The sequence below is a fragment of the Ornithodoros turicata genome, chromosome 2 (assembly GCF_037126465.1).
Source record: "Ornithodoros turicata isolate Travis chromosome 2, ASM3712646v1, whole genome shotgun sequence".
Classification (NCBI taxonomy): domain Eukaryota; kingdom Metazoa; phylum Arthropoda; class Arachnida; order Ixodida; family Argasidae; genus Ornithodoros; species Ornithodoros turicata.
In genome coordinates, this window is record NC_088202.1 from 135,498,689 (window position 1) to 135,519,316 (window position 20,628).

General features: G+C 45.3%; 1 protein-coding gene across 1 annotated transcript in view; it reads right to left on the reverse strand.

The window, feature by feature from the left end:
* Positions 1 to 467: 467 nt before the first annotated feature.
* Positions 468 to 20,628, reverse strand: part of LOC135386178 (uncharacterized protein DDB_G0287625-like) — a 370,446-nt gene continuing 350,285 nt past the window's right edge. The window contains exon 2 of the mRNA XM_064615949.1: positions 468 to 5,887. Coding sequence (XP_064472019.1) covers positions 5,772 to 5,887 — 116 coding nt within the window. The 3' untranslated portion in view covers positions 468 to 5,771. The remainder of the gene's footprint in view (positions 5,888 to 20,628) is intronic.

A 20,628-nucleotide genomic window follows, 5' to 3' on the forward strand; every position in this document is an offset into this window, starting at 1 on the left:
AGCGTTTCGAAAATTTCGCATGCGTCCCAGGCATATCCGCAGTGATATTGGGCGTTCGCCCCCGATGCATGTTCGGGGAACATCACAGACTATATTGTTCTGCAGGGGTCGATTCTAGTGACTGCAGCTCAGCTCTGCGCTTGCTCACGTACGCTTATGCATGCTCGACCCACCGCTTGATCACTCATGCTCAGCTCATTCGCTACAATGAGCATGCCCGTGAATGAGTTGTGTCGACGTATGGTGTACCGTCTGTGCGTTCCCCAGTCACAGTTGGGACATTCATTTAGGGGCGGTCTGCAAGAAACGCGCCCCTATAAGCGACTTCCAAATATTGCAGTTGTTCTAGAAGCTGAATGTAAAGCAGAAAGGTGACTCTCTCCGTCTTCAATGAGTTCCACTTACCGTATCCATGACACCAGTGCTGTCGTCGTCGATATATATATAGAGAGAGACAGAGACACACGTAAGATTTCGCGCGACCTTTTATTTTTCGCTTTTGGAATAAAAACCTAAAGATGACTAGAAATATACAAGAACAACGCGTACAACATTACACACAATCGACCTTTGGCACGCACTGAGTACTGGAAAATGTAGATACTTGTCTAAACCATCAGCTTTGTGAATGAGAACTTTCGGTGGCTTTCGTCATACAAAACATGAAACGCCGTGACAAAATGAATGCCCCCGGCATTCTTCTTCCGTGTAGCACTAAACAAGGCTACGCACATAACAGGACAAACTGGTGCTGCACGTGCAAAGTACAGAAACTGAAAACCGTCGGTTCTTTCCAGTGCACAAGTTTGCAAACACGTTCTTACTCTGACTCCGTGAAATATTCTTCGTTACTATCGGAAACGCGATTCTGACTAAGTTCAAAGAATGAACAGGGCGTCCGAAGTCTTTACGCGGCGAAATATAGTACGTGAACTGCAATAAGTTATTGTGGTAATGCCTGACTGTTTCTGAAAGTACATGTTCACATTTATTGCTCTGCGTATTGTTCGCTAGATTGTGGCGTACATACTGTATACAAATAAATATAGTTCGATGAACATGCGATTGTAACCTGTAATACGTATGTATCCCGATTTTGCGTGGATGGTATGTCGAGTAAATGCAAACAGCTAGCACTCTTGACGCGGTCGATGGTAGAACCTCGAAAGAAGGAACGTCGCGTCCTCCGCAGCGTCTACCATTTAATTCGTGTCGACATCCGAGCAAAGTCAGTGTTTTTACGTAAATGGATTGCTTAACGACCCCCCCCCCCCCACGCACATACACACACTTTTTGGTGGCATTACAAAGTGTTAGCTTTCGTCTCCCGAGTAGACCTGTGCGCCGATGGCAAGTTTGACCGGCGGCGTCAGGCTGGTTTTTCGGTCGGCGTTGGCGGCGCGAATACGAAAATGCTAACCCATGCCATACGGCCATACCATTGCGGTGGGCGAATATTATTATCTAACATGGTATGTACGCAGTTATCGCCTTGTTATCTGCGATGAGCCACCAAGCGCATAAACGCGTGCAGTTTGCTATTCAGCAAAAGCAGGATTGTCTAACTTTTTTTTTTCTCCCGTCTCTACGCCTGCTTTTTTGATTCGCTGTCACACGAACGGAACCATCGAACTGGGTTAAGTCACTGGATTACTTTAGTATGCAGAACCCTCCAACTGGATTAAGCCCATCGGTGCTCCGGGCTGGCGCCAGCGGCGGCGGCACAAGTCGGCGGCGCAAGTCGGCGGCGCACAGCTCTACTCCCGGATGTGTCAGCTAATGTCTTAGCGATGCTGATGCGACCGAGCGTTTGAGAGGGAGCTCTTTACGAAAATTACTGTCTGTATCTAAGGAGTCCGTATCTAAACCGTAAAAACTGTCTGTGTCTAAATGTCTCTTTCCAAAGTTGCCGGCTGCTCCTATACCCAGAGGTAAACCCTGTTTGACGTCGCGCACTGTCTATCGAACTCTGAAAAGAACTTTTTGTTTGTAAATGTTGTTGCAAAAACCCTATCACAGGTGGTTACAGTTGGTTTCTTAACCCCCTTAACATCTTCTAAATTTGAAACTGTGAACAACATTTGGTGACTACAAGATACCAGAGCTTCAGACGCAAAGGGTCTCGGCGGTGAAAAATGTGTTCCAGTCTCAGAACATCAGTTCCCATCGTGCGGTCTCGATGGTCCATTAAAACATCCCGATGGTACGGCAGGATGTTTCCATCAGATCGCTTGATGGATTTTGATGGTCCCCCCCCTTTTTTTTTAATACAGTGCGCTAACCGGCACTTTCTAACATTACCGCAAAGTGCGATTCCGTCGCCGCATTATCCGGTGCCCTTATGTATCGACATTACCTCCCCAGAGAAGCAATCACCAGAAATAGTCCTAAATCGTTATTATGGCCATAGTGAAAGGAATTACGATTGTCCCACATAATTGGGCCTCCATATAGAAATCTCATTCCATCGCATGTCCCTGTCTTTTTCCTGTTTATGGTTGTTTTGAAGCTATAACGATCGGCATCATTTTGTCGTCCGAAGCAAGCGTGCGCAGGTTCGTTATCGTGCAGGGACACGTACGTTCCAACTTTAGCTTCGATCCCCCAAGGGGATGATGCTTCGGGTATTTCCTTCCCCCCCCCCCCCCCCCCCGCCGATAATCCTGCAGGAGAAATGATTCGGGACGATCGTTCAGCGAAGCTTCACTTACGTTGTAATAAACCCGTATAGGAAGTGCATGGAAAGGTTGTCTCATCATGTAATGGAGGATGAGGCTCGAGTTGAAAAGAAAAAACGAAATATGTATATAACATAATTCTCTGTACTGATCCTCACAGTATTGTCATCGTATATATAGCTCGTACAACTGGTCAATACGGTTGATATAGAAGGCGGTTTAAGTTTTCTTGAAATGTACGGAGTACCTCGAGTTGATGCTTGACTCTGACGGATAGCATAGCCATAGCCTCCTATATACAGGAGGCTATGGCATAGCTGAGTACACTCTATGAAAGAAAAAGAGAACGTATAGGTTTACTCTCCAGCACTACAAACAGTCCCCGAACTTCGCAAGTGTTGCCCTGACTGCAAAAGTGTACGGAAATATGTGCTCTTCGGGAATTGGACGGGGCAGCGCAATATAATTTTGTAATTTTCCTGCCTACAGAGCAAGAAATACTTATACAGATTGTGCCCTTTGTAGGTGCCACAAGGTTTTATCGCTGGACATATCCTGTTTAATTCAAAGTAAAAGTGTTTGCCTTTTTGCACATCCATACTATGTGCATAGGACTGTGAGGTCAAGTCCTGAAATGCAGTCCTCACTTTAATGGTTGTGACAGTCCTTCTAGTCTCCCTATAAGAACTAAAATTACTCGTTTCTTTTTTTAGAATGTCCGAATTTGCAAAGCAATGGAAGCTGGTGCCGCGTGTCATATGTGCCCTCTGGTGTGTAAAAACGTAGCAAAGTGTGTGCGAAGTGTTTTATCTTGATACTTAACAGGGCGTAGTTTATCTCGTTGCATTTTTTATCAAACCACCGCGTCCGCTACAATTTCATGTCTGACGCTTCGACACTCTGTGACGCTCTTTGCGTGTTTGTTTTTCGTGCATTGAGTTTTTCGCACTTTCGCATTCATTATCATTAATTTATTTGTTGTTGTTGCTGTTGAGTTTATCCCACTCTCGTCTGGACATGTGTGCCTCACAAAGTGTATAGATTTGTAAAGTTTTTCCTTTCTTCTTTTTTTTTCCCCGCCCTCCTTTAGCTTCATTTGTCTTACATATAATCAGCCCTAAATAACGCGGCCAGGGAGTAGCCAGCCCCGAGTAGTTTTGGGTCTAACATCTCTTTTTTTACCAATCAATAAATAAATCAATCAATGTCTAACGCTTCGCACTGTCTGTCCTATTGTATTGCGTGTCCGAGAAGAACGTGGTGGAGAAGAACTAAATGGACTTGGTTTCTGAGAGGCGTCGCCCACGCACGCCGCTATGTGGCGCATCAGCTTATGTCGCGTCGCGGGTAGGGGGCGTACTTTACTGTAAGATATACTTTGCCAAACCGATTCAGTTGGGGACGTCGATTCGTGTCCTTCTACTTCATTACAGCAGGGGGCGCCATTGGTGTTTTTGGCTCGGAAACGAAATGGCATCCATCGCTACACTGTGTAACGATGCTCGGAAGCGAAGCCAATTTGGTGAACTGTGTCGTGTACGTAACTGAATCAGTTGCGTTGCACGAGAAACGAGAAGGGAAATGCAGTGGAAATAATGCGCTTTCCGGACGCACTCGAATCTCGAGTAACAATATTGATGAATAGTGGAATTTCACCGGCTTTGCGTTGGTGAATTCTGCAGAAAAAAAAAAAAAAAGTCAGGGTTAATACTGCGTAAGCTTCCCATACGTATATGAAGCAAAAAAATGTGATTTGACTAGCATAGAAACCGACGTCTAGCTTTGGAAGTGCCTATCAACTATTGCCTATCTCAAGCTCGAGTAGCCAGTCCCGAGTGGCTCGAGACTACCATCTCCATTTTTTTCTTTTAAAATCAATCAATCAATCAAGCTGGCCAAAAGTTGTTATACGTATGAAATAAGCTTGAAGATAGTTTCATCTTTTTTTCATGCTGCCAGCCGATGTAACCCTGATTCTAGGTGCCGAACAAAAATAACTAGAAACGTAAAGTACGCCACCCTGGGTCACCAAAGTCAAATTTTTGTCGAGTGAGCTAACTGCACCTACATTAGCGAGCACTTTAAACGTTCGAGAGTCCCGCATGCTGTTGTGAGCTTGTATGCACTGAGTTCTACGTTGAACGCGTTCTAAAACTTTGATTTCTGTTTTGCTAGCACTTGAAACAGTAAGGTTTTATTACGCCAAAGGGCAACAAATCGCATGAAACAGCTGACTATTGTCAGAGATTCTATATCGCGGTTTGTCCACTTTGTCCTGCATGCTACTTCGTTTTAAGTACGAACGGCGAAATATATTAACACTTACTATCAATCGAAGCTGTACAGTCTGGCAATCTTGAACTGTACGAGTGCTCCCGCGTGTTAGTGCGCTGTAAATATCAAGCGGACTAGCATGACGTTTGCGTACAGTGTATTGTCCTCCGGAATTTTTAAACCGAGTTGAAATATGCGAACTACGAGAAAAAAAAAATCCGGCATCGTTTGCCTTTGTGATGCAGCACGAAAGCGAGATTGGAAGAGGACGGTGCAGGCGGATCATCATCGCCATCCTGTGTCAGTGGACGTGCATTATGGGCTTCCTTACTGTTCGCTATCTTTGTCATCGTGGTCTGCATATTTTGCCCTACGCTCTTGCTTTGCTCTCAAGCCTGGAGCCAACCAAAGCGTACGCATGTGACAAAGACACTGCCGTGCAAGACATCATCCTTGTCCGATTAACTTTCACTGCGCACGGAGCATCGGTAATCAACCAAGCGTTTCAAAATTGCCACTCCGTATTCCGTATAATACAAAGAGAGAGATCGGCAGACTAGCTGCTTTATCGTGCTTCTATCACTTAGCAACCGTCTTCACGTTGGCCTTGCGAAGATCTTTCGGCGCTCAGTGACCAAAAAGCGTTTTTACTGTGCGACTCGTTCCCATATCTAGCACGACAAGGACGGGAGAGCATTCTATGAGGATTGTCCACATCGGTGTCTTGCACACCAAGAAAGTCACTCTGCCGCGCAGCCTGTTGCGTGTTGACCAGGAGCGATTGGGTAGACGCCATAATCCTCTAGATAGCAGAAGACATCACCCGGCGGCTGTCAGGGATGTGCCGTTGTCCGGGAGTGCCGTGGAAGGCGCTGCCGTCGTCAGTACAGTGGTTGACGTAGGGAGCCGGAAGAGGTTTTCGTTCTCCTTGCGTACTGGAAAGAACAAAAAGAGCAATCTTACCATCGGGTCGCCTTTACATATGCGGTGTATTCGGTGCATTCACCCCCCATTTCAAGCATCTGATCGGCCGCTCTGACTCGATGCTCTGCTCTCGCTGTGCTGTTTTGGCGGTTACAAAGCATGTGCTCCTCGACTGCCATCTATACACCTCCCAAAGCAGCCCTACAGTGTCGCCTGCAGTCGATCACAGCCGCACCATTCACATTGGCAACCATTCTCGGCCCTTGGTCTAACCAGACTGACCATCGTCAAGTTCTTGAGTATTTCAAGATTTTTCTCCGGGACACTGGTCTCCTCTCTACCCTATGATCTGCCTGCGTACCTGTGTGCTGTGTGTGTGTTTTTGTTGCTGTGGTTTTGCCTACCGTTCTGATGTCTTACTGACTCCACTGACTATCCCTATTTAGCATAGTTCATCACCTCATCATCAGGACACATCACATCCTGCCCCATTGTGCCTTCGGGTAGTGGGCCGCACCTTACGTGGCGAATTTCCCCATTCATTATCATTAACTTATTTGTTGTTGTAGTGTGATCAAATTGAATAATTCATGGACAGCAGCCTATACAAAGGCTTGCTCGTGTCAGTTGCTCCCTTGCGCCGGGATTTGTGTAGACCTGGTGAACTGCCTGCCACAGAAAGTGACTTTTCTTAGCCGCCATTTGGAAGCCCTTCGCGTTGCTGAAGGATGCTTGCATGTTTTCCGTGCTGAGGTTATACAAATCCCAGCGCCAAGAGCGACTGTACACTCTCTCATGTACCACCAGCGGGATCTTTCACCCTCCTTTTTTTTGGATCCCTTTTGTGCTCCAGGAGCCAACGAGGACTTAACGGATAGGCTTAACTAAAGAACCCTTTGAACCTTTGAACCATATTAGGGAGTTTTAGGAGATCCCGAAGAACTACGGAGTAGCTACCTATAGAAGTTCACCCAGCATGGCTTCCATCTAGATTGTTTTCCCATAGGAATTTGGAGGTTTTTGGTTGTAACTTTGGATTGCTATGTTGAATCGGTTTGAAATTTACCTCGATGAAACGTGCCAATTAGAGTTCCACGCGCACACGGGAGCGTCCCACCTGCATTGAGTAACTGGTGAGTACGGCGCGCCGGCCTGGGTAAACTTTTATAGGTAGCCAACCCGTGCTTTCACTCAGCTAAGTACGTACACGATTTGATCGTTCTCGAAGCGGGATTTATCGGCGGTGTGTAAATAGAGAAGTAATCCCGCACGGGCTGTGTTGTCTGGGGCTTTCCGGCAGACTTTTCAGGCGAATGTCGGCAGGCACACTTCCGCTTGAAGTCTGCCCAGGACGCATACTAACTCCTCTGTCCCCCACTCCCTCCTGCTTCCTCTCTCCATCTGTCCACATCAGTACGCTGCTCATAGAAACAGGTGCTTCGCGGCGTTAACACGGAATTTAAAAAAAAAATAGAGAAGTACCCCGCTTTTCAGACTTCTTTTTTCTTTTATAATTTACGTAACGTTCTTCGAACTTAGCTCGGAGGTTAGAAGGGTTAAAAGGAAAGTACTTCTTCCGCCGAAAAACAAATCATGTTTCACGCGCGATAGCTTTTGCATGTACATAACAACAACAGCAAATACACGAGGTGACAACTTGAATGCGGAAGTTCGCCACGTAATTAGTGTTAGCCCGGTGCACGCTGGTGAATATGTGATATGAAATAATGAGGCGATGGGTGAATAATGATCGCAGCCCTTGGTATGACATAAAGTTAACGCGCACCCGCAAAGTCCATACACCATCCCAAACGATTAGTGAAGGAGCTGTTTCTTCTGTATTTTTTCATAATTTTCTGTATCCCAGCTGTTAGTACCTTCTTTTGCGGCGAGGGCGAAAGGGAGCCGGTCCTTCATATTTGGAGAAGGGCCCCTTGATAACGCGGTCCGCTCCTCGGTGGGCCGTGTCTTTGAACGCGCGGCCGATAACAAGGTCGTCGGGGCAGTACCGCTTGCGGTGCTGTTCCGGGAAGATATTTTCTTGATCTTCTTTTCTGTGCTTGAAAGCTTTAGGGAATAGCAAGTCCACATCGTGGCTAACCTTTCCCTTCTTTTTTTTTTTACTTTGCATTAAACATATCCCCCCACCCCCACCAAACAATCACCGCATGAACCGCTCATGGTCAGATAATGTCGGCCCACAAAGCCTAAATATCATACCTATAAGCTGAGTTCAGTTCAGCTAAATAACGCGTCCTGGAGCAGCCAGTCCCGAGTAGTTTGGGACTAACGTCTCTATTTTTTTTTTTCTTTTACAAATCAATCAATCACTTAAAGCGTGTGTAGGAGGAGGGGCCCAGTGTCCCTGAGGGAGGAGTTTCCCTGGATATTTATTGCGTTTCGTAAAGCCTTACCAATATGCATTAAAAAAATAAATAACAATAATAACTGTAAAGGCAAAAAAAAAAAAAAAAAAAAGCTGACATAATGCATCAACGAGCCCAAGATTGCCTATATAGTCCTTCTAGTCAACTATTGCACTGGTTCTTTTGACATGAATTAGTCCGATATATAGTACTTCCGAATTAGATAAAATAAAAGCTATACCACTTTTTATTTATACACGAACGCTGGTTCTGGCTCTTTCAGATCTTAGTTACTGAACAATTGAAAGTCAATTTATAGTTTTCTGCTCCAATTCGTCCTGAAAATCTGAGAAAGCTGATCTTCTACTTCGGCTAGTTATTCTGTAGCAGTTACCGGGAATTTTACATAACAATCAATCTTACGGTTTTACTAGTTCTATCAAACCTTGCGCTAATTGTTGCACTCACCTATAAAGTAGCGACGCAGGGTGTTGTTTTTAATAACCTTTACGCGGTTTTATTTAAAAAAAAAGCTACGAGAGCAGCATAGATGTCGTTTTTTGCAGTTGAGTTACACGGCGAGGCGGACATCCTCTGGAAGTGAGTATGTAACTACAAGGTGGCTAATTACCTAAAATTCATCGATTAACCCTTCAATTAGGTTATTTCGGGAAAAAGGCGAGATAGCAGAATGGGAGACAATTTTCGCTGACTGACATTTTGTCTTTATTTTAATTTATTTTAAAGTGCTGAAACCTGCGCGTGCCGTGAAATATTCATTCCGGAATTTTGTTATATGCAAATGTAGCGAAACCAAAACTGCGCATCTCAGGAGCGCATTACATTCGCCGACAAAAGCATATGTGGGCAGAAAAGCGGTTGATCTGGCCAGCAGATCAGCACGTGACCCTCTGACGTGGAACGAGCGATGGGCTCCCTGCGCTTCCGGTCGGCGCTCGCGTGCGTGCGCGGTTCGGGATAAAAAAAAAAAAAAAAAAAAGGAATGGTTTTCAACGAGGATTATCCTCCATTCCGATATCTTGCTTTGATCCGAAATCCCCTAATTAAAGAGTTAATTAACGAATTTTAAGTAACTATAGTCATCTTGTAGTTACATAGACATATACAGGGTGTGCCAGAAAACGTGTCATTGAATTATAAAAAAAAAAAAAACTCACCACCTAGGGTCATGCGGTCAATGGCATTTGTTCTTACTGGTTTTTTGCCACCTCCTCATGTGAATGTCGTGTAACGCAAGTTTAATTATGTAAATTTTTGCGACTTGAAGCCGGAAATTTGCCAAGTAAAGGTCACTTTTTTACCCCACCAATGTGAAGAGCGTGTCTAATTTAGTCAAATTAATGATAATTGACAGGGATATTCGGGAGCTATCCCATCGAAAAAAAATAGCCGAACATCATGCTCTACGGAGGTCGCACAGAATAGCGCACGATGAATTTTTCAGCGCAATCTTTGTCAGTCCGACGAAAGGAGGTTGGAAACCCAGCCCTCCCCGACATCGCAGAAACGGATAAAAGAGGCACGGCTTATCACGTCCGACTTTCGCTGGGATAATGCTTTCCCTCTCCCAATTTTAGTTACTGTTACTTTTTCTACTATCACTCTGTGGGCGGGCTTCGGAACCTCCTTTCGTCGCACTGAGAGCGATTGCGCCCAAAAAGTCATCGCGCGTTATGGTCCGGTGGCCCGAAAAGCATGATATTCGGCTATTTTTCCGATGGGACAGCTCGTGAATATCACTGTCAATTATCATGAATTTGAGTGAATTCGGCACGCTCTTCATATTGGTGGGGTAAAAAAGTGACATTTACTTGGCAAATTTCCGAGTTCAGTTCGCAAATATTTACATAATTAAACTTGGAGTATATGACATTCACATTAGGAGGTGGCAAAAACCTAATAAGAACAAATGCTGTTGACCGCGTGATTCTAGGTGGCGTAGTTTTTTTATTATAATTCAATGACACGTTTTCTGGGACACCCTGTATACATAACTCAACTGCAAAAACGACATCTACGTTGCTCTCATATCTTTTTTTTAAATAAAAATAATTAAAGGATAAAAAGAAAACTCCCTGTACACCTTCCATTGCGAACATGAACGGAATATCCGATTGCACGGCCTAGCAGAAACGAAAGATAACCATCCGTGCAGAACACGTTTATCTACTACGACCCGAGAGGCATCAATCTACGATCCAATCCGAAATCTAAGCTGTCAGCAAATGCTGTATCCGCAACTTAGCCAGTATGATTGTCCGTATGCACGGCTTTATGCACCGTACAATACCAGCGCACTTGACTCTCCGTGTGCTATTCGAACTTGGCATTTTATACTTCGCGTCCGAGCGTCGCCGTATTGCATGCAACACGGTCGGTCGCATGTCCGGCACAGCGTCGTCCATCACTCCGCGTATCTGGGCTGCAAAAGCCGAATATATTTTTCATTCCCCCCCTCACTAAAAGATGGTACCTGTCGCGGTTATTGGCGACGATTTACAGTATCAGGGAATGGGGAGGGAGCTCTAGGTTCGCGCTCTGCCTCGGAGAGACTCATTTTTCTCGACGGATACCTCCAGCCTTTCTTTCCTGCGCGTGATTTTTGTCGGTCTCTTATGAGCGTAAATCATGCCTGGGTGCATTAGCCTGCTTTAGATGTCGCCTTTCTTCCCTCTCCTTTTTTTTTCTTCTTCGCGGGATGTGTAAGGGAAGTAGATGCTATTTCTGTACGCAGAATGCAACGTGCACTTTATGGGCTTTTTCCGGGAATTGATAGCGAACGTGATTCAGTCCAACGTGTTGCGAAGGTAGGCACCGTTAAGATGCGCGTGTCGGCTTTTTTTTTTTTTTTTTTTTGCGTAACGAGATATGGAGGGAAAACGTTTTTTGCACGATCCTGACAGCGAATGGGTTGAAATGTGCGATTAAAGGGAGATAGGGTTATGGATGATGATCGTCTTCGGTGATGGAAGGTGGGGATAGGAGAGGTATCAAAACATATCGCGTATATAACGGTATTTTTGAGTAAAAGCATTAAGGCTCTGCATTAAAGGGACAAGAAGAGATCCTCAAAAACTCTGTAAGTATATGTATATGTAATGCATTCCTGATCTCAGTTGTCTCGCGGCGTAAACCCGCAATTATTATTATGTGATGGATTCATGGACGTTAGTACATTCACCATGCGGAGTATGAACCAAGCCCTTATTGGTTAGAATAACGGAGATACTAACTAAAAAACCACGGCCAAAAAAGCGACTGGTGCAACCCGGCCGCTGCCGGGTCGCTGCCGTGTTTTTTACGTGTTTTTAATCCTTCATGGCTGTTCCCGTCATGTCTTTTGTATAAGCCAGGGAGGCTACCTCGAACTTCTCTTCTATGTGTCCACCCACCGGCAGTGCTGTCTGTGCTTTTCCCCGGGTTTTCCGAAGACTTTCGAGACGAAAGTCGTCACAATTCCCTCTGAAGTCGACCCAGGACGCACACTAACCCCCTACTCCTTCCTGCTGTCCTCTCTCCATCTGTCCACGTCTGTTCACCGGTCACAGCCACAGTTGATTCGCGGCGCTAACAAGGAACTAAAAAAAATCTATGCGTATCAGTACAGTTTTTTGGTATTTTTTATGTCTCCTGTAGATGTCCTGCACACAAAGGTAGTTTACGGGTCAAATTCTAAAAAATCTAAATAAGACAAGTTTTTAACATTTGTAGTAGAATGAGGTACACATTTTCTCGTCTACACTAAAATGTTTACCCGCGGACAGCGCGTAATATTCTTCTTGTCCAGATGAGGAATAAGAAGAAATTACTGCCACGGAATGTATGTGTCAGTCCAAACAAACGTGTCGAGACACATGAATTTACAAAGGTTGCAGAAGCGCAGTGTCTCATAATATCGCACACATTTTCGCGTTGTCCTGTTTTTAAAGCCCCAATGCGTGAAACTATACTTCCAAGTAGTGTCCCTACTGTACCAGTTTACTATCAGATCAATCAAGTAGTGTGCCTATAGGGAAATCTTTTGATCTTTGTATGCAAATTATACGTGCGTGCTTGCGGGTGAGGTACATGTCAATGTTATAAAGTAATGCTTAGAATGTTTTGTGAGGAAGAGATTATAAATGGGAATCAGAAGGAATAAAAGACAGATCTTTAGTCAAGCAAGGTGGAACAAGCTAGAAGGACCGGAGGTTCGTGAACACAGGCTGTCATCATGAAGATGAAGGTGGCGACGATGATAATGATGATTCTGCCTCACACTATATACAGGTTGTCTCGCGAAAAATGGCTTGATCTTCGATGTCCTTGTGCCAGAAAACTCCAAACGAAAAATGAGCCAAAGCTAGATAATAATAATAATAAAAAGTTAATCGCACCAAACAGACCGACTGCATAGTGTTGCCAGTGTGCTGTGAGGATACTCAATTTTTTGTTTTGTATAGTCGTTCTTTTAATTACGTATAAGGATTAGAGCCAAAATGTCAAAGAAAGTTCAAAGAAATGTCAAAGAAACGAACGAAAGGGCGACACAACGACACGAAACCCGTTGATTACAACTTTGGACCTCTGTGTTGTCTACGTGTTTTTGCCCCGCTCATGCAGGTTTGCCGACTAGCGGATCCTTTTTTTCCAGGCTCCAAAGACTATAACTTTCGGGTTTGCAAAAAACCGACGCAGGACCTAAACCCTAAATCACCAAATCCTAGCTCCCCAAAATCTTAAATCACTATGCGAGCATATCGGACTACCACTAGAAAACGGTATAAATGCGACGGATCGCACCATGGGTGTACTGCGATATTGGAGTGACTGTGGTTTGATCGACGCTTTTATTTGACTTTTTTGACCGGTCTCAGTTGCACGTGTCCGATCGCTAATCCCAAGCTTGCTGGTTGGAGCACGTCCGAGGGCGTCAGCAGTTTACTGCAACCTAGTACGAGCACTTTTTTCAAGTGTTTCCCTGCCTGGTGCAGAGACTCGAGTGAACAGCACCTCATGCTTGCTACATTAATCCGCAGACCGACCACTGCGCGTCGCCCAGATCACTCTCGTCTTCCAACGTAAAATACCAAAGTCCTATAGATCGTGAGAAACCATGGTCATAACGATTCCCACGCACGCGTAAAATCAAATCCGTCTCACCAATCGGCCAGAATTCATCCCCATTTGGGGAAGAGCCGATATAAGGGAGACTGAAACATCTGCATTGGAATAACCGCCACAAAGTACGGTTCGAGAGGTGAGAGGTCAGCGTGGAGGGAGAACAGGGGGAAGGAGGGGATGTGAATGGTGTGACCTCCCCTTTCGAAAGGCACTGCAGTGGAGCCCCCTTTGGGCCGGAATATAACGGAAACGGCGCCATCTGGTTGCCGCCTTCCCACGCTATAGGGCCCCTTAGGGATTTCCAAACGACCGTTGATGAAGTGCTGGCTTTCGAGCAACACTATACAGCGTCTGATCGGCGTTGCACTGTTCCCACACTTTTGCCTAATGTTGTGGCCGGTAGCCTTCCTGCTCGAGCAAACTTGTGCCCGTTACGAAAAAAAGGAACTAAATACCGTTACTCATTACTTCAGAAAAAGTAACTAAATACGTTACTCGTTACCAACGTACAAAAGTAACGAGTTTTACTCACAGGTAACGAGTTACTTTTACGTTACCGTCGCATAGTTAAAGGAGCCAACAATTATGCCGTCACTTCCCTTCAACTCTTTATTAATGAGGAATTGCAGTTCAGAAGAAGCTGGTACTCAAAATTTACATTTCCGAAGTGGGGGTGATAGAAGATTATGAAAACACACGAAAAGACACCGGTTTTCGTGCCACCGATCACCAACGGTCCCCCAAAACAGACGAGAGGCTCCGTCATAATTTAGGGCGCTCAGAAGCTTAGCAAAGACAAGAAAAGGCGAGAAGTCGAAACGCGTTTCTTTGTAGCCATAGCACAATTGGTGCCCATTCTGGTGGTCGGAGATTACGGAGACAAGAGAACAGAAAAGGGCCTTCGTTTAAGACGATTCAGCACGTCAACAACACATCCAGCGAGGTACTGCAATAATACTTTGAGTCACACGTGGTCTTGGGTCACACAGGTCAAATCTGCACGCATTGCGCCATACGGAGTGCCGAAATGTGCTCCCCCGCGCTGAAGAAAAGGAACGAGTAACGTCAGTAACGAGTTACCAAGTTTTGTAACTGATTCCGTTACTATTACCATTTTTGAAAAAGTAGCTAAATCGTTACTTCGTTACCAAAAAAAGTAACCGTTACCAAGTAACGAGTTACTTGTAACGAGTTAGGCGCAACTCTGTCAGCTCGAGCCAGCTGCGACGTCATATTGGGGGACATTGGGGGACTTCTTGGGGGACATAAGTTTCTTCGAAATGCGTTGGAGGTTTGATTAGGCATCATTGCTCTGTCGCAGTGAGGTTCGTTTCTTGGTGTACATTTTATTTTTTATTGCCGAGCCGATTCTAGTGAGGTAGCGGTGCAGAAAATTGGGCACGTTTTTAGCCGTTGTGCCAAACGCGTCTGGCGCTATACCTTTTGGCGAAACTCCTTTTGAAATGCTATTCAATTTTTATCGAAAGTGTTTTAATATTGTATGAGATCGTTTAATCACTTTTGCGTTGTTAATGCGGTGTTACGCAACTTCGGCGTAGCGCAAACTCAGTCTGGCGATCACGTGACAGTGGCACGTCATAGGTCACGTGGCCTCATGAAGTCACTGACGGACTTGCACAGTGGCTGGTTGTATAAAGCTTAAAATAATATTCCACATACGATAGTTAAATTAAAAAAAAACAACTCTTACCAGCATTCCGTTTTGCAATGACTATGGTATTCAGTAATATTTGAATCCAACAATTTCGATTAGTAGCGTTGCGGCAAGGGCCGCATGACAGAACTGCAGTGTGCCAGGCGTGCTATATCATGATGACAACCTAGTTAAGACGTTGCTATGGTAACAACGAAAACGTCCCCCAGAATACGAGGAAAAGTAGAAGCTTCTGTATCACAGAAAGCGATGTTGTAAGTGGGAAAAAGTGAGAAAGGAAACTGCGTCATTGGAAGGGCAGGAAGAATGAGCGCACCAATATTATTATAAGCCCCGTTATGAAGGCCCCCAATTATGCAAGGTCGGCTTCAACATCCATGCACAGAGCAATCAATACCTGGAGGGCCGCACCATTCGGACGCTCTCATTAGGCTGATTAATTGGCCACGTGCCGTTGACACGCCAGCTTGAAGCGGCGGCGTGCCGATACAACGTCGCAATGCACTCTGGTCTTTCGGACAACCTTTATTAAACTAGGCACGTGTTCTCCGAAACCAGAGTTGCACACGTTACTCGAAAAAAGCAATTGATTACAATTACTGTTACTACTGCGCGAAAAGTAATTCTTTACCGTTACAAATTACTTCATCAAAAATGTAATACGTTACCGATTAAAAATGTAACGCGTTACTTTTCCCGTTACTTTTAAATTGTGGGTCATAGCAAAGCCAACAAGCCTGCAGTGGGCAAACATGCAGCTCTTGTTGCAAATTCTAATGAGACACCGACATACATGCTAAGTGAAATTCACAAGTTCCATGATAGGCAAGCCTGAGCGATGGGCAAGACACGTAAACAAACACAAACACGAAGGCTGTTTGTTTACGTGTCTTGCCCATCACTCAGGCTTGCCTATCATGGAATTTATCCACCAGCTAGCCAGCTAGAAAATGGTTGCCATTGTTGACAGAAGGTTAAAAAAGTAATCGATTACTCAGTAATGGATTACCGAAAATTGTAATCAGATTACTTGGAAAATTACTTGCTCACAAAATTAATTGATTACGTTAAAAAATTACTGAAAAAAGTAATTGATTACTAGTAACGCAATTACTAGTAACGCGTTACGTACAACTCTGTCCGAAACGCCCAGCGCTATAGTATACGGTTGGTGCAAGACTGCACGAAATCTCTACTCGGCATCCCTTATGGAAGCGGGTCTTTCTCGCAGCGTCGTGCATGACATAGTTCCGAAGTCAGCCCCCAGCATTCTGCAACTTCTTTACACGCTATTCGGAACAGATTTAAACATAAATTTGGATTAATAGTTAGCAGTTGCGCCATAGTTGCAGAGTTCTTAAAGTGCCTTACACGTGTCGCATATTTTGGACCTCATGAATTGGACGCCGCGTGCCATTATGCAAAGCTCCATTATATACGAGGATACTGAAGGCCTTCCATCGCAGCGTGTTTTACACCTAGATACACAAGGCCCGTTTAATGCCTCATCTCACTCCTTCGCCACGTGCACATATCAGATCGGGGTGTCGTCTACGCTTCAACAAATCATGGCGGACGATTTCCAACACATGCTCTCTGTTGCGGCTGCAAATGCGGCTGCAGGCCGCCGCCGAAAGAACGGTTGTGATTTGCTGGACTCTTAATGACTACGTCACGTCGTTTTGAGCGACCAGCCTTCGTTTATCTACGCGGCGTTGTGTTTTGCTCAAACACTGCCTCCGCACTGTATGCACCGTCACACATCATACACACTTTGCTGCCCATACGCTGCATTTCAAAAGGAATTCCCATACACTTTCCGGACATAACATCATTCATAAGGGAACCCATCTCCCGAGAGTACACGAAAAAGCCCTTCTGATAAAGCATCGCCTGCCCGAACATGTAGAGGAACCACATCTACATAGCATCTCTGCCGTTTTGAGTATGCTGCATATATCGACCGCCGAGAACCAAATCGCTTCCCCAAGCGTGAGGACACTGTCGCTGAATTAGGCTTCGCAATCCCGGTTTTTCTTTCTCTTCTGTGTTTTTTTTTTTTTTTTCTGTTGGAAGGATAACGAATGGCAGGGTTCCAAAAATTCCGAGCTCACACACCGTAAAGCAATGCGGGGGACTTCATTGCACAAACAAATACGAGATAGAAGACAGCCAAAAGATACCCGCGTGCTTCTAAGGCCCGTCATATAATCGGCGCTTACATTCTTCTTAAACCCGCGTATTTTGTGTTGCAGGAAAATAGTTAACTGCGTTTTCCCAAAATCCCTTTTAATCTGCGAGTGTAGCGAACGCGTGATTACTTTTCGCGTTACCGTTGTTGGATTCTCGTTCTTCCGCGCGTGCGGCGACGATTAATTCTTTGTGGATGTAGAATTCCCCACGTTGGTTGTCGAGAAAGAGTATCTTCCTTCATCTTCAAGGCCTGTCCTTTATTTCCTTTTCTTTTCTTCCCGAGAAGAGTGAACTCGGCAAAAGATTGATGACTCGCTGTTACAGTTATTCTTGACGAGCGTAACTGGAGTTGATACTAAACGGCTTAACGTCCAGTTTCACTCCGATTAATGTGCGGGAGGGGGAGTTATACATCTTTTACATGGTCGTAATTAGCGAACTTCGTAATGGACTCAGTTTAAGTTCGCCGTTTGAAATGACAGATAGTTGCCGGCTGGCTGATTACCCAATTTGCGCTTCAATAATTTCGAAGCGGGACGTATGCTGTGCTATATTCAGGGTTATCGACTTGGGTGCTGCGGGAGGACGTTATCTTAAATGAGACTTTTTTTTTAATCATGCAGGTTGCTTCTTTGTTTTTCTTTAGAAAAGGGATTTGAAATCGATGCTGCATTAAAGTCTCGGACGCATTTATGTTCCTTTGCATTAGCTACTGTAAGTGAAGGCCCAGTAATCCTGATGAGACGTGTAATATTTATCAGTCAAAAGTCTCCGCAAAGTAAATTGGTACACGAACACGCAAAGATGTGCACTTTTTAAGTACTTCGCGGGTGAGGTACAAGCCCTAAGCCTGAATATACGCAGTGCCGCAACTATAGTTCGAAGTCACTCAGCTTACGTGTAAATGTACTCAAAATTATTTAATTCTAGCTCGAAGCAACATCCATACAGGAAAACGTTTGTACAGACAGCTTACGAATCTGTGCGTAAGAACACATTTGAAGGTATCCCTGCTTTATCACGCTGCATTGTTGGAATACCGACCGAATGTCTTCTAACTAGAGTATTCACCATTTCATCCTCCAAGCTACGACATATAGCTGTTCTGATTTTTGGTATTTACATATTAATACGTATTTGTTAGCGAGCTGAGCGTGTTAATTAAAAACCTACGGCCGTATCAACTGGAATAAAGGTGTTTAAATAATGTTGTGTGGGAATCAGAATTACCACGTCATTGACATTGTCAACGCAATCTGTTTCTGTTTCATTTGCATATCAAACTGAGAGCGCTGCGCAGCAACATAGTAAATCGCATGAAGTCGCTCCCTTTTATTAATTTTTTTCACACTCTGTGGTCAATTAATCGATCGCCTGAATTACTCGTTTTGCATTTTTATCGTACTTCGTGTACCAGTCTGAATGTTTTCACTATTCCAAAACGACGCGTATGGAGTACCTATCACACGCTTAGTATTCCTGCCGTGACAGTAGTTTACGTCGTACAAAAAAAAAAGTAAATAAAAATAAATAAAAATTGATAGTTCATGACACATTGGTCGTATCGCCAGCCTCCAGACACGTCCTTACCAAAACGTCAATATGCCTTCCGTGATACGTGTCAAACGTGCATGGCCAGGTTTGCACAACATGTCCTCTGCCGACGCACGAACAGCTTTTGCGTTTGCATACGAAGAAAAACAGTTTACAACGAAATGTCCGTTGAGGGCGCTGTGCAGCGCGAGAGGAAAATGACCGCGCTGCAGTTCTCGTTTAAGGGAGATCGAAATTTGCATGTATAACCGGGCAAGTAGAGGACACACGCGATGGCGGAATGGAATATTTAGTTATCCGTTAATGGTATCCCACAACGCCACGAAATGATAATTACGGTGTATGCTTTGCAACGCATACCGAGGACTTTGAAATGAAACTTATGCGAGTCACACCTCATCTCATCGTCATTCATGTAGTAGTTGTTGTTACGCGAGTCCTCGCCGCTTTTATGAAAATTTAATTTCGCGCGCACTCAAGTTCTCAGCTGGAGGAGCAATTCTATGAGGGTATAGACTCCACAGAACATCATTACACCAAATACACTTGCGAGGAACCTGGAAAGTTATTCCACACACACAACGGCTGTGTCTGGCATATTCAGGTATAGCAGGATTTGCATCGTAGCGTCCAGCCCAACTTTAAAACGGCGTAAATTTTCCATGGATTGGTACCAACACGTTGAACGTGCGGCTGTGCCAAAAGCTGGAGTCGTTCCAAAAAACTACACCTACGCGGTCCTTACATTTGGCGTATCAATAGCAAAGCACTTACGAACTTCGTCGACGGACGGCGACATAAACAGCGTAATGCCGACGAGCAGCACCGACGCCGTCAGCAATGCTAACGCCACGAGAACCACAACGAAGACAACTCGTCGTCTCCGTCCCTCTTTAATGGCCTCTTCGTGTCTGGCAACTCCGACGCCCGCTTCCACAGCACACAAATCCGCCAACGACGTCTGGCGTCCTTTCACGTCACATTCTACTTCCGAAGCCACCGTAGACCTGGACACTGACTTTCGAACGGATGTGCAAGTCTCGTTGCCTTTGTTGTTCCGATGACGTTTACCCCTTCTGGACCCACCGAAATCCTTCGTACGAGATATTTCACTGCTCGTCCTTCTCACAGGCTTCCTTTGTCGTCCTTCTTGCGGCGCGACCGCGGATGCGGACCGCTTAACCTTCTGGCATCTTTTGCCGTTAACGAGCTTCCTGTGTCCGTTTCTGACGACGTCTGATTGCACGGAACACCTTCTACAACCGTCATCCATGTATCTCACTGCATCGAGGTGGCTCCTTCGTTTCGAAGGAGACGCACTGTCCAGACTTTTCGAACTTCCACCATCTTCTGCTTTAAGTTTCAGACACGGTGCATGTTTCCGGCGCGTTGACGACCTCCGAAGTCCCGGTGCGCTGTCACCTTCCATCACGCTTCGAAAGCTAGTCCTTCAGGACGACGTCTCGCTCGACCATCGCAACAGTTCCGAAGCGGGCTTGACGTGTGGTCCGAGAGTGTGCAGTTTCGTTTACGTCACCGCGAGTTTGGAAACCATTTTGAAGGCGGGGAAGAGATGCCTGTTACGCTTCAATCGAGGCCTACCTCTCTTCGCGTTGCTGGCAGGCAAGAGGAGTGGCATAACTATGGCTCGCGTGGTTTTTTAGCTACCGCGGCTCGGAAGTTTCCCTCGCCCTCAAAATTTCTACTCTCCCCCCGTGGAAACTTCGGGGGTCCTGAAGGGAGGAGGGGAACTTCAGAAGGTGCGGCGGAGGGGTGCCGGGCGCGTGCCTCTCTGTCTGGGACATGCGTCTCTTCTTTGTACATTTCGTCCACATGCTCC